This window comes from Cygnus olor, chromosome 3, assembly GCF_009769625.2.
Source record: "Cygnus olor isolate bCygOlo1 chromosome 3, bCygOlo1.pri.v2, whole genome shotgun sequence".
Lineage (NCBI taxonomy): Eukaryota > Metazoa > Chordata > Aves > Anseriformes > Anatidae > Cygnus > Cygnus olor.
In genome coordinates, this window is record NC_049171.1 from 49,299,771 (window position 1) to 49,312,524 (window position 12,754).

The 12,754-nt window shown below is 37.9% G+C and overlaps 1 protein-coding gene across 3 annotated transcripts in view; it reads right to left on the minus strand.

Moving 5' to 3' along the window:
• Positions 1 to 12,754, minus strand: part of SLC22A16 (solute carrier family 22 member 16) — a 37,046-nt gene that overhangs the window by 5,509 nt on the left and 18,783 nt on the right. For all 3 annotated transcript variants that reach the window (XM_040552640.1, XM_040552642.1, XM_040552643.1), the window contains 6 exons: positions 12,226 to 12,702; positions 9,292 to 9,409; positions 6,897 to 7,446; positions 5,163 to 5,290; positions 4,661 to 4,770; positions 4,071 to 4,170 (listed from right to left, as the gene is read on the minus strand). In XM_040552640.1, coding sequence (XP_040408574.1) covers positions 4,071 to 4,170; positions 4,661 to 4,770; positions 5,163 to 5,290; positions 6,897 to 7,446; positions 9,292 to 9,409; positions 12,226 to 12,702 — 1,483 coding nt within the window. The remainder of the gene's footprint in view (positions 1 to 4,070; positions 4,171 to 4,660; positions 4,771 to 5,162; positions 5,291 to 6,896; positions 7,447 to 9,291; positions 9,410 to 12,225; positions 12,703 to 12,754) is intronic.

The window sequence follows — 12,754 nt, forward strand, 5'->3', positions numbered from 1 at the left end:
TGTTTTTCCATTTCATGACTGTGTACTTTGATACTGTATTATCTTCATCTTGCCTTATGCTAATTCTCAGGTCTGTCCTGTTTGTTTAATATTCGCCTTACAAGTGTGAGAGGGGACATTTGGAATTACTGTGCCTATGTCCCTCACACAGTGCTTGAACCAGCCAGCTACCATCTGCATCTAAGTGAGACTTTCTCCTCAGGTCAGAAAGCAGCTTTAAAATTGGAGTTCTCCATTGTGACCTTGAACAGAGCTGTCTTCATGCAAATGCACCGTCCTGGTTTTCCTTCCCCCCTGAGTTAAGAGGACAGCTTGTCTCAAGCAAGCTTTTGAGAAGCAGAATTCACACTGTTGCATACACTCTTTCTGCAAAATACCATTGAATACTACAAGTGACAGAGAAAATAAAATGCTTATCCCCTTACCATGAGAAATTACAAAAAATCCTAACAGTAATAGGACCAGAGGAAATGGTACGAAGTGACAAAGAGAGGGAAATCCTTGCAGACTGGAGACATATATACATGGCAGGAGTGATATTTATAAACATAGTTCAAACCATTAGAGTCTCACCTCTGAGTGACAGAACTCTACTGTTAAGATTTATCTTCTGCCATGGTAAGACAGGATGAATTGCAATGTCAGCTATTCCACACTAACCTCTCTTATGTACTTCCTTTAGGCTGTCACGAGATTATAATTGAGAATATTGAGGGATATTAAGGACATTGAAACTTAACCATTACTAATTTCTTTGCATACCCGTATATTTTGAGTGTATGAGAACGGGGTCATTACTGACACCCGACAGAGCAAGGTTAAAGCAACACTCTGTGCTTTGAGTATGTGTCTTCTCTGTTCCAGTTAGCTTTTCAGACACTTTGCATTCTTCTCATGTTTCCCTTCCTCATGAAACTACTTCTTTTTCCCCTGCAAACTCCCACTGTCCTGGATGCCTGCACACTACTTTTCCTGCCTTTTAATCTCAGCTCTATTATTTTCTGTATTCCACTGCCATACGTTAGGTTGTTTTTTTTCCACTGTGAAAGCTGCTGCACACACTTATTCCCTGTGTTTCCCTTCTCCCTGGCTTTATAAAGCATTTTTCAACACTTCCTATGAAAGACAGAATATGAAACAATTAAGTCACAGTTTGTTAATGAATGGACTTTTCAAGCACCATTTACTTTTTTTTTAGGAGCAGTATCCAAACTTATCCATGAAGTTACATTCAGTTAAGTAGCAGACTTTAGATCTTTAGCAGACTTGGCATCCTTCTTCACAAGGCATTGGACAGAATTTAGCCCTCTGTTTGTTCATAACAAGTGTGTATCTTACGTATGTGTGTAATATTTTCCATATATAACTCAGCATCAGAAAATGTTTTTCTGATATAGCTAAGGAGTTAAATGTTTATGGATTGAAGTGTACTATTGTGCAAAATATTCATCGAAGTTTATGTGACAGCTATACCTATTTAATTCATTGCTTTTTTCAGGGTCTTAATTTGAAATCTGACTTTCTGCTTTGTCAAGCTCTTAGATTATTCCCAACGCTTCAGCGTAGTCAGCAGCTTCTAACAACTATCATGAGTAACTTCAAAAAAGATTTGCCACTATTTTTCATGTCTTCCACCCTGCCTGGAGCAACAATTTTAATTTCACACTGGTGTAAGGCCAGAACTTAATATACTTGGACTAGAGAGAGAGATAATTTGCATTAAATATTCCTACAAAATAACACTTTTACTTCTGAGAACAAATTATTTTTCTAGTCTGCCAATCAAATATATTTATATCCACCACATCTGATTGTTCAGGACCAATCTAAAAACGTGATCTTATTTACAAAATCCCTACGTCAACAACAACAAAAAAAAGGTTAAATTTTGTCCTGAAAACCTCTCATATTAGACGTAGGCTTTGCATTCATGTAGCTTTACTGACCACAGGGGAGTTATTTTTTATTTACACTTTATGTTCTGAACAGCCAATAAACACAAAGTTTATACATAGAGCAATTGCCTTTGTGTAAGTTTTCTAGAAAGCTGTCACATGAAAAACATATTTAGCAAGTATTCAAGATTTATAGGCATTCAAATGAGATGCTTGCATTACTCACAGGTGGCTCAACTGTACGTGAGGCAGGCTGTCAAACAAATAGTAGTATTAACTGCTCGACAGTGTGTGGTGTATACAATAGGTCAACGTGATGCAGATCAGTTTACTCAGAAATGTAATCCATTTCATTTCACTTTCAGTCCAAAACACTTACATTACCTGAGACTTGGCAAGCTGTGCTCCAACCTAAGACAAGCCTATTTAATAAACTGACAAATGTTTTATAGTAGGAGCTAATAATGAAAATATATTCACAGTTAACTACTACACAGTTCTACAAATACTATGGACAGTTTTTGTACACTGAGAGTTGCTCATAGCTGAAATAATTCCTCCATTTATACTGCCATTTGCACTGTTCTCTGGCATGTTTGAACATTCATCATCTGTGGTTTGACTGCAGCTCTTCTGCACAGATAAAGCTTATCTCAGCTAGTAAAGGAAAAACACTGACTGGAGAAAGAGAATGTTCTCCCATGACTGCTCTGTTGTGCAAATGTTGTTTTCTGTGTCTTTTCTGGGATGCTATCTTGGCTACTATGGAGTCATTATTAAGAAAGAAAACAGTTTTTAGGAGCTTGAGGGAATAAATAAGTTTGTGGTCTGCTTCATCTTAATAATTTTCATCCAAAGCAACTGAAAGTAATTAATTTAAATAACAAAACAAGTTCCTAAGAATTCTCTCAGACTGATCTCTAGCATCTATAATTTAAGATTTTATAGTTGCAAAATCAAAAGGACACAATGCCATTTTTTCAGGAAATTCCAATGTGGTAGACAAAATTAGTGTAAGAATCTAGGCCAAAGACAGATTCCATTACATTTTCACCTTCTGACACGTATAATCTATACATAACGTTGGTGTGTTAGTCACAGTGAATTCTAAGGGGTTTTGAAAGAACTCAGACTATTTTTAAACCATTAATAAGCTCTTCTCCACTTTGATCTTTAATGTAAGCTTTGTAATTATTTGTATTTTTGTATATATGGGCATAAATTATCCTTCAGGAAAAAAAAGTGATTGAATAGCTGCAAGATTTCTAAGCAGCAAATGCTTCACAACAGGATTGTAATGAAGAAATACAATTCATTAGTGAGCAGGAATATTATATTATATTATATTTGTGAGAAGGAAAAATATTTTGTCCAAAATGGATTTGAAGCTACTTAATGCAGAAGAAATGCCCAAGAACCATGAAGGAATGGTCCCACCTGTCTTTTCCTGGGGCATTTGAAGATAAGGATTCAATAGTAATATGACCTGGAAATCATCTACATTAGGGTGTGCTTAATGAATCCAAGGTTCTTTTCTTTGCCAAAGTCACCATGAATTTCATTAACATACCATTTGTCTCTCTTTTTCCATCTCATGTATTGTTTTCTTTGGTTCATGTAAATGAAAAATGCAAAAAAGGAGCTATGGGACAGATTTGAAGACCAAGCAGAGTAATTCTTGATCTTTTGGAAAGCTGCTCCAAAAGTGAAGTATTCCAGGGAAGCCAGGGAAAAGATTAAAGAAGAATATTAAGAAAAGATAGCCACCATAGTGAATTCCTTTGAAAAAGGGTAAGAGTAAGTTATGAGCACGGTCAAGAACTGCTAGGCCTGCAGAGTAAAGAAGTATGGACCAAGACACCTCTCAAATATTATATGGGAAATAAAGTATAATTTTGTGGAATGTATTTTTGTCAAATTTATACTAGGATTCAGTGCATACATATGTTTGTGCATCCTAGCAACTTTTCAGATTTCAGTGATTCAAAGTCTCCCTTTTGCTTTAGCTGCATTTTTTTTTAACAATAGGAAGTTACTAAACTTTGAGACCTAAAATTTAGAGTAAGAATGGTTCATTCAATTTTGAAAGAAAAGTTCAGCCTCTTGTCCTGAAAAAAAAGTTACATACGTACTTTTTCAAAATGAGAAACATTTACCATTGAAATAAATACTTACAAGTGGCATGAAAATCCAAACACTTCTCAAATACACACAGAAAGGAGCAACCACACTGCCTACACGGCACATCATGCTCCCGCTTCCAACAGCAAGTGATCTACACAAGAAAAAAATATTTGTTAAGAATTCTGGCAGATACAGCAAAAAATTAGAAATGCATAGACACTTATCACATCAGTAGGATAATATGAAATTATACTAGGAAGCTATTGCTACGCAAATGTAAATTTAGGTTGTTTGTAGTGAAATTCAGCTACTTCTATAATGAAGATTAAAAATACAATCAGCATTCAGCATAGACTATGAGATGAATGAGAACTTTTAAGAAAGGTATAACTAATATATAGGAAAATACAGAGTATTCTCTTTCTTCAGTGAAACCAATCAATGCACGTGGAAACGAAAAAATAAAAATTTACTGTACAGCCAAATATTAGACAACTCTGAAGCAGCAGAGGGACTCATCCTATCCTATCTTTTGGACCACTGCCATTAGTGTCAAGAGCTGCTGGATATGGCCCAAGAGTGTAAAAAAATTGAAATAACAACAAAACAATGAAAAATACCTGCCTGGCAAAAATTCTTACCTTACAATTGTTGGGTACAGTTCTGCCGTGTAGAGGTATATAAGGCCAAATGCCACACCTATTGAAAATTTTCCAGCCATATTTGCCAAGATAATTAATACATTAAAATCCTATTGAAAGAGATCACAAATAAATAAATAACCATAAAACATCATTGTTCCAAATGTGAATTAAATCCTTCAAAAGATGTGACTCTTCTTTAAACATAAAGCAATATTTATTGCTTGCTTTTTTAAAAATTGGTTTCAAAAAGTAACTCATGTCCATAAAACTTTACCAGTCCTGGTTCACTGAAGCCCTAGGAACATTTTACATCTGACTCCAGCAACGATAGCGTGAAGTCTGTCTGAAAATACAGAAATCTATCCTTGACTGGCAGCTGCATTTTAAAAAAAGCCTTTAATCAGCCATATCATTTAGAAAGAGCAGCTGCATCTACAGACTTAGGGTTCTATAAAATTAACGTCTACTATAAGAACACTTTCAACAGTATGTGACTAACCTGAGGTATGAACATAATTAAAACACAGATCAGTGCACTTAAAATAAGGAACGGAATGAGTGTGTTTCTCCTTCCCAGTTTGTCCATCCCAATGCAAGCAATGATATAGCAAGGCAACTCCACAGCACCTGTCAGTATGAAATTATTTGGGTTTAAATCACGATTACACATGTTCATTTTATATTCCCCATTCTTTACGGGGATTCATTTAATCTAGGAAGTTAGCTTGACCTTACACATCATGAGTACGTCAAATCTAGAGGTAATCAATGTGTTAGGCAGTTCATTTGGTCACAGAAATGGCCACAGGCATCAGAAAACATGGCCTAGGATATGGTAGTGGGGGGTGAAGAAGGACAAGTGGAGCAGATTTTACAGCACGGAGAAGCTCCAGGTCTCTTTGGGGTGGAAAATTACAGAAAACAGCAAGGCTCTCTTTGAAGAGAAGGCAGCTGCTTACAATATCCCACGTGTGCGCAGATTTTGTCTTCCTTATGTCTCGTTCTGTGGAAAAATTTCTGCAGCCATAAGGGAGTGGCATTTGGTGAGAACTGTTCACAAATGCTGTTTATGCATGGTTTGCTCCTAGATAAATTATATTGAGCCTAAGTCCGTCTGGACATGTTTTAAACCAACTTGCTCATGAAGAATGCTCCTATGCCTGGTGTAATGACAGGGAAGAACATAAGAACAAATATGCTGCATTCCTCTACTGAGCACATGTTCTGTGTTGATGCACCTATAATATTGGGAAACAATCTTTGAGGTTTGCATTGGTAAAAGAAGAGGCAGCTAGTCACTGTATGCCAGTCTGCTAAAATATTTTTGGAAGAGGTGGGTACAGTGATTTATGCACTGCACTCCATCATAACAGTTTAGTTATCCACTCATCCACTCTTCTCCACACCAGACTACCAATATACTATAAAACATGACAACCCAAACTGAACTCATGAGAGTCCCAGTCCTCCTGCGTGCTGATGTACCTGGACAGCCACATGCACTTCACTGAGAGCACTGGATCGCATAAAACAAAGCACATGATTTAATCCTTTGCTGACTCAGAGATATGTGCCCTGTTTGAAGTCTTCTGAAGTCAATGGGATATTTCCACTGATCTTAATGAGCTTCAGATCAGGCCTTGAATGCACCGAGCAGCCTTTATAAACAACTTACATACCACAGGACGATTACAGTCAGACCAGCAAAAGAACACCCTGACTAAATTAAAAATACACTTTTGAGAAAACTGAAATTACTATTGCTTCTGAGCATTGTGAATCTATTTTCTGTACTGACTGACATAGTATGTGATGACTGCACATGACTATAGCAGTAACTTTTTCTATCTTCTCCTTGTTTGTGCTTTTAACAGAACAGTATGAATTTTGTGTTGCTGATCTGCTGCCCCTGGGTTTTGCGTGAATCTGCTAGATGCTTGCAGGGCAAAGAGGAGAAAAACAGAACATGGTTTTACAATCACAAAGAGAGAGAGAAGAATTTTGTATGCCAACACATTCTTAATTCTTTTCTTTTCAGAAACAGTGAAATTTGGCGTGAATGATATCCTTCCCGTGTTAGTCAGCTTTATGAACAACTAACATGAAAATTTTTGATCCAGGTCCATAATTGAATGAATAAAGTTAAAAAAAAACGGCCATCGAATCTCTAGACATTTCTGAATTTCATGTCCTAGTTCTGTCAGAAACAGCATGAAGTACAAAAAATATTTACCTATGAGAAACAGATTTACATATTCATTGCCTCCTAGATTGACAGAACTCAGGGAGAAGACGTAGTACCCCAGGCTCCCAGTGAACCAGACCAGCCAGACTGTGATGGTCCTTCTTGCAATGTACCAGTTACAAAATAGATCTAAGATGTTGTGCTTCTTGGCTGAGGGCGCGTCATTGTCACCTGTTCCACCACTGACTGGACCATCGTGTTGGACTGAGTACAGTTCAGCCACTTTGCAGGGAGTGCTTACTTTGTTCCATCTTGCCATTGTATTTATTACTTTTTGTGCATCTTCATATCTTTCCTCTGACAGGAGCCAAAAAGGTGTTTCTGGGAGCATCCAGCAGCACAAAACAAAGGGAAGAGTTGCTATGGAGAGAAATATCTGATAGACCCACCAGGTCCGAACCAAAAATCCCACGAGTGCCACAACCATAATTCCCATAGCAAAAAAAGCATGGACATGCATAGAAGCCCAGGTTCGTGCTTTAATGCCAACAAATTCAGTCACATAAACAAAAGCCACAACCAGATAGCCACTCGAAACCTGGGGAAGGGAGAGAGAGAAAAAAAAAAAAAACACAGTGTGAGATTTGTATCTATCCTCCATGTGCAACAGCTAACAGCGTTCCCCATTTGTGTACATTTACTTGGCACTGCAATGGCATATTGCTCACTGACGGAAAAAAAAGGTACCCTAAAAACAAATCAGCTGGACAAAAAGCTCACTCAAATTTTCACAATACCTGGCATTATGTTTAAAGATGTGAAGGGCTTTTGGATGCTTTCCTTTAGTGGGGTAGAGCCAGCAAGAGATACCTGAAAAAGAGCCTAATTTGCTGGTGGTGCTAAGTTCTTCACCTCCAAAAATCAGGTCCTTAATGACATCACAAACTAGACATGAGGAAAAATGAGGTCCCCTGAAGTGCCATTTCTGAAAATCTTGACCTTGGCTTTTAAGTTGACTATTACGAGTCTGCACGTTACAGAGCAACAAATTTACTGAGAATCACCTTCCATACCATTTTAAATTACCTCATTCAATCAATTTTTTACAATGTTAGAAAAGAATCTCATTTACACAGTTGCAGGTTCTCATACATTTTCTAACCATGCTCACAGAATGGAACTACTGGCATATTCTGCATTTAAGTATTTTTTCATTCAATGCATATATATTTGGATATATATTTCAATTTCTCTAGTAACACTCTAAACTCTTGATAACTCAAAGCATTTCAAAACACAGCTAGAAAATCTATGCTAGAAAATACTCCAGTATATTATTTTGATGAATCAATTCAAAAATCGATTTTCTGGTTACAAGTCTTCCAGTTAATAAACTGAGCCCACCGATGCTGACAGAAAAGCTGCACTGATCTCAGTGGCACAGAACTAGAGCTTCACACCTTCACCTCTCAAATCTATCCTAGTGGGCAGTTAAAAAGCATCAGTTTGGTCAGAGCTTTTTGCTTTTATAAACTACCATAGCCCCTAGAATCAACAGCCAGAGAGTCAGTGGAGGGACTCCTGTTGATCTCACTGATCAAGGGTGAAATGACCATGCAGTTTTCCTGCTGGGAAATCATTCTGAGCTCTAACCAGGCAAAGGGAGCTCCAGGTGCAAGCTCCTCTCTTGACTACCCACCCACAGGAAAAAAATAACTGATGTGATTATTTTCAAGTTTCCAACCTCTTTTAAATAACTTATATAATTTTTCTTGTGATAGTCTTCTAATTTCTTGAGGCATAATATAGGGAGACTATAAATATACTTTCGGATGTAAGAATGTAATTTAAAGTTGTTTACTATATATATTATATAGATATTATATATATGTGTGTACAGATACACATACACACATATACTGGAATACCCTTCAGTACAGTATAAACATCTAGGTGCTAAACATGTCTACCTATATATTGAGTACTTCAGATGTACTTTAAAAGAACAAAGAGATGCATGGAAGAGAAAAAGTGCATCTCTCCTCCATCGCTGAAAATGGCAAAGATAAAGATCATCCTTGTTATAGATTTGTTACTTTAAGTAAAATATACTCCATTTGTAACAACACGGAGAAATGCAATGCCAGCTGCAGTGCAGAAACCAGAATTCGCTGCTCACACTTGGTATTTAATTACCAGTCCAGCAGAGGTTGGGATGGAGGAGGTACCAAACATTGCTTCATACAGATGCTTTCTATTAATTCAAAGAGGAAAAGTGCTGTGGTCCAAGAATATTCAGACTCTCCCTGCTCTGCTGAAATAAGTGCAACAGAGGGGGCTTTAGAATAATGAAGTAAGGGAGGAAAGAAAGAATAAAGGGAGGTTTTCCTGAGAAGGGGTAGGAAATAACACATAAAGAGACAGGGTGAGCATCCTTTCTTACCATAGCAAGGAGAAAGCGCACGATCACGAAACTGTAGTAGTCAGACGTGAACGCCACTGCGATGCCAAATACAAACTGACCAGCACTTGTGAACCACATAACACGCTGTCTTCCCAGCCTGCAAATCACAGCAGCAGTAAAATGATGAGCAACCATAAACATCCTGTCAAAATAAAACTGCAACTTCAGAGACCCTGTCTGGAAGTGAGTCTGAAAATACTGTACTTACGACTTCCACTCACCACAGAACCATTGGATTAGTTTCCCGTATTTTCCTTACCATGTAAGAAAGAAAATTCTTAATTTTTCAGTAAATTTCCAACTAAACCAAAGAGAAAGGAAACTCCTACGGAAGGAGCTTCCATTCCAGAACTCTTGGCTGGAATCAAAGCGCAGAAGTGGTGTTACATATGCTCATGTCTAGTATCAAGCTTAACTTCTATGTAACTAATCCACAAATTTACTTTGTCTTATTTATGACGTCAGTTCCTAATAGTCACTTTTTCAGACATTTTATATTAGACAATATCTAGTTAATAAGTTAGTAATTTCTAACAAAAGTTATCTGTGATGACATATGCTATCTTTTGCCAAAGTAAAAACCAGTCTGGGTAGTACTTAGAGGCTTCTGTAATGTATCTTTGTCCTATTATTTTCAGTTAAATTGTCTAATAAATGACAGTTACATGGTTTCCCTGAATTTTCTGATTGCATCACAGCACACATGCATGCACGTACAAACACAGATGCTAGTACAGTAACAGCAAAAAAAAAAAACAAAAAACAACCCACAGGTTAAGTACTAATTTCTCATCAACAGCATAGTACTTTCCAGTGCAAAAGAAGGGTGTTTATTAAAAATGAACTAATGTTTGTCTGTCTTATTCCCATACCTCAGGGAGAAAATATGCCTAGCATACTCACTTGTACCTAAACAAGTGAGTGTGTGCTAACAATGAGAAGCTCAACCGAGAAGACGACCTAGAAATCTGCAGTCTACTACACAACACTCTATTGAGGAATCATTTTATCCCATTTTGTCTACAAAATGTACAGAATCATTTTTATTCCCTGATAATATTATATCTTGGGTTCTACTACCTACTCCAATGCAAACAGCTTTTCAGAGATGCAGATATTACATTTAGATGGAGAGTTTGAGGACTTTCAGGGGTGGGGGCTCGTTTGCCTGTTCTTCTCCGCGAATATTTGGTACTATAACAAAACAACCCTGGGAAGTGACATTGTAAACAGGCGGTGTAGCCCAAACAGCAACATGGCACAGCTCTTTCCAGCGCCCTCCCATTTTTCTCCAGCCCTGACCTGGAAGGTCTGGGAGGAAGGAGTCATCATTCACATTTGGTCTCTGATCCCTGCCAGAAGAGATCCCAGTGAGTCCCAGCTGTCCAGGCTCTTCTGTTGGGAAATCTGTTAATTGGGAATGGGAGGAACCCACAAACTTATTTCTCACCAGCCAGGATGTGTCAGAAAATAACAACTTTCAGCTGTAAATCCATGGTTGTAAATCTGCAACTCGGGATGTGTGTATTATCTCAACTGGCTGTCCATGGCTTGAATTAATGGAAATGAGAACAATACAATCATAACCTCATAAATCATGTCTGGGTATTAATTAATAAAGCCATGAATGATTTAAAGGGACACAGAACAAATGTTGGCATTATATTCTGGTTTTGTATTAAATATGGTTTTACAAATCCTTGAATAAGGAGGAAGGATTGATTCCATGTGTTCCAGAAGACAAATTAAAGGAAGATCATCTTTGATTTGCATTCCCATGTTGTCACACCACAGTGCTGTGCTAATGAACAATGTGCCTAGTCTCCTTTTCCTGCTCATACTTTTAGCTGTGGAACACATCTTCACTGTCCATCTAGCAGAGCTGTTAGTCAACAAGCTCCTTTATAGAATAAGTAACACTGAAGGAGTCTTCAAATCAAAACACACGTATATAAACTGCCTAGGACAGCACAATGTAGCTTTGAAATTAGAATGCCACGTGGGCAGACAGGTACAGCTAGGTGTTCTTCTGAGGCATTTGTGTTGAGAGAGAAAACTAAGAGACGCAGGAGGACACAGGCATACATCCTGGATCTCACTGCTGCTTCCGAGTCTGTCTGTGAAGTTGGCTCTCAGTGCATGACCTCAGAAAACACCCAGGGAGGCAGAGCCAGAGGGGGCTGGCTGAAGGACAGCCTTGGCACCGCAAGCACGGGACAGCTCTGATGGAGGCCCTGCACCGGCTGACGCACCTCGGGCCCAAACAGAACTCTGACCATGCTAGTAAATAACGGGAACCACAGCAAAGCTCGCTGATGACCAATTTTCCTCCTGTCTGGACCAACCTTCAAGAAACTGATGTTTAAACTAACCTTTTAGGGAAAAACTGCAATTGGACAGCAAGAAAAAATAGGGGCTTGATCAAACCCTCAAAGCCTTTGAATCAGTCCCACAGAGCTGTATTCATGACGGAAGTTGGGATGAAGCCCTTCAGCTGTTCATCATATCCAGAAATAAACAGGTATATACCAGGAGGTATCTTTCCTCATGGAAAATGAGGTGAAAACCTACTCCCAGGTTTTACTATTGCTAATACTACTATTACTATTCCTGTTAAAAAATAATAACAATAAAAAAATTAATCTAAGGGTAAAACACTAGCTGCATAGGAAAATTTAAGGGATTAACAATGGATGATATGAAGTAGGAAATAAATTCCAAACGCAAATGATTTGCAAACACATTTTAAAACTTATACTTGCAACAGGAAAAAAAATGAGTTAAGCATATCTGTGAATAAAACAATATCAAAACCTCCTAAATTCATACACAATAAATAAAACAACAAAACAGATAGATACACATGGAGTTACTGCAGTCTGAGCCTACAATGTTGAGAGGATGGAACTTTACCTGTCAGCAATATCACCAAAAATCACGGCTCCAATCAAGACTCCAAGCATGAATGTAGGCTGGATTAATTTTGCAAGCCATTCTCGGTCACAGACCAGATCCCACTGCGTAACAACAGTGCTCTTCCATTTTGTATCATCATAAAGAAATCCATCAGAACAAGAAAATACGGACTTGTTGCCTCTATATTCATATGCTAGATCCAAACTGACTTCTCTTTTGGCCTTGCTGCATTGATTAAGTTCCCAGATTTCTCCATTTTCCAGCTGGACTACAATGTAATTCTCTGTTGATGTCCATGTTGTCCAGATGTCCTCTAGACTTGCTTCAGAGGAGTTGTAGAAGAGAACACTACTCACGTTCCCTGGGATCCCACATACGAAGTTAGGAGTAACAGCCATAAACACAGACGCTAAGTAATGGATGCCACATGACATAGCTTGAAAGACAGACGCAAAATAAACACATGCTTGAAATCTGCAAAGGGAAAGAAAAAAGGTTTACTGAAGAAAAGCCCTCTATATACACA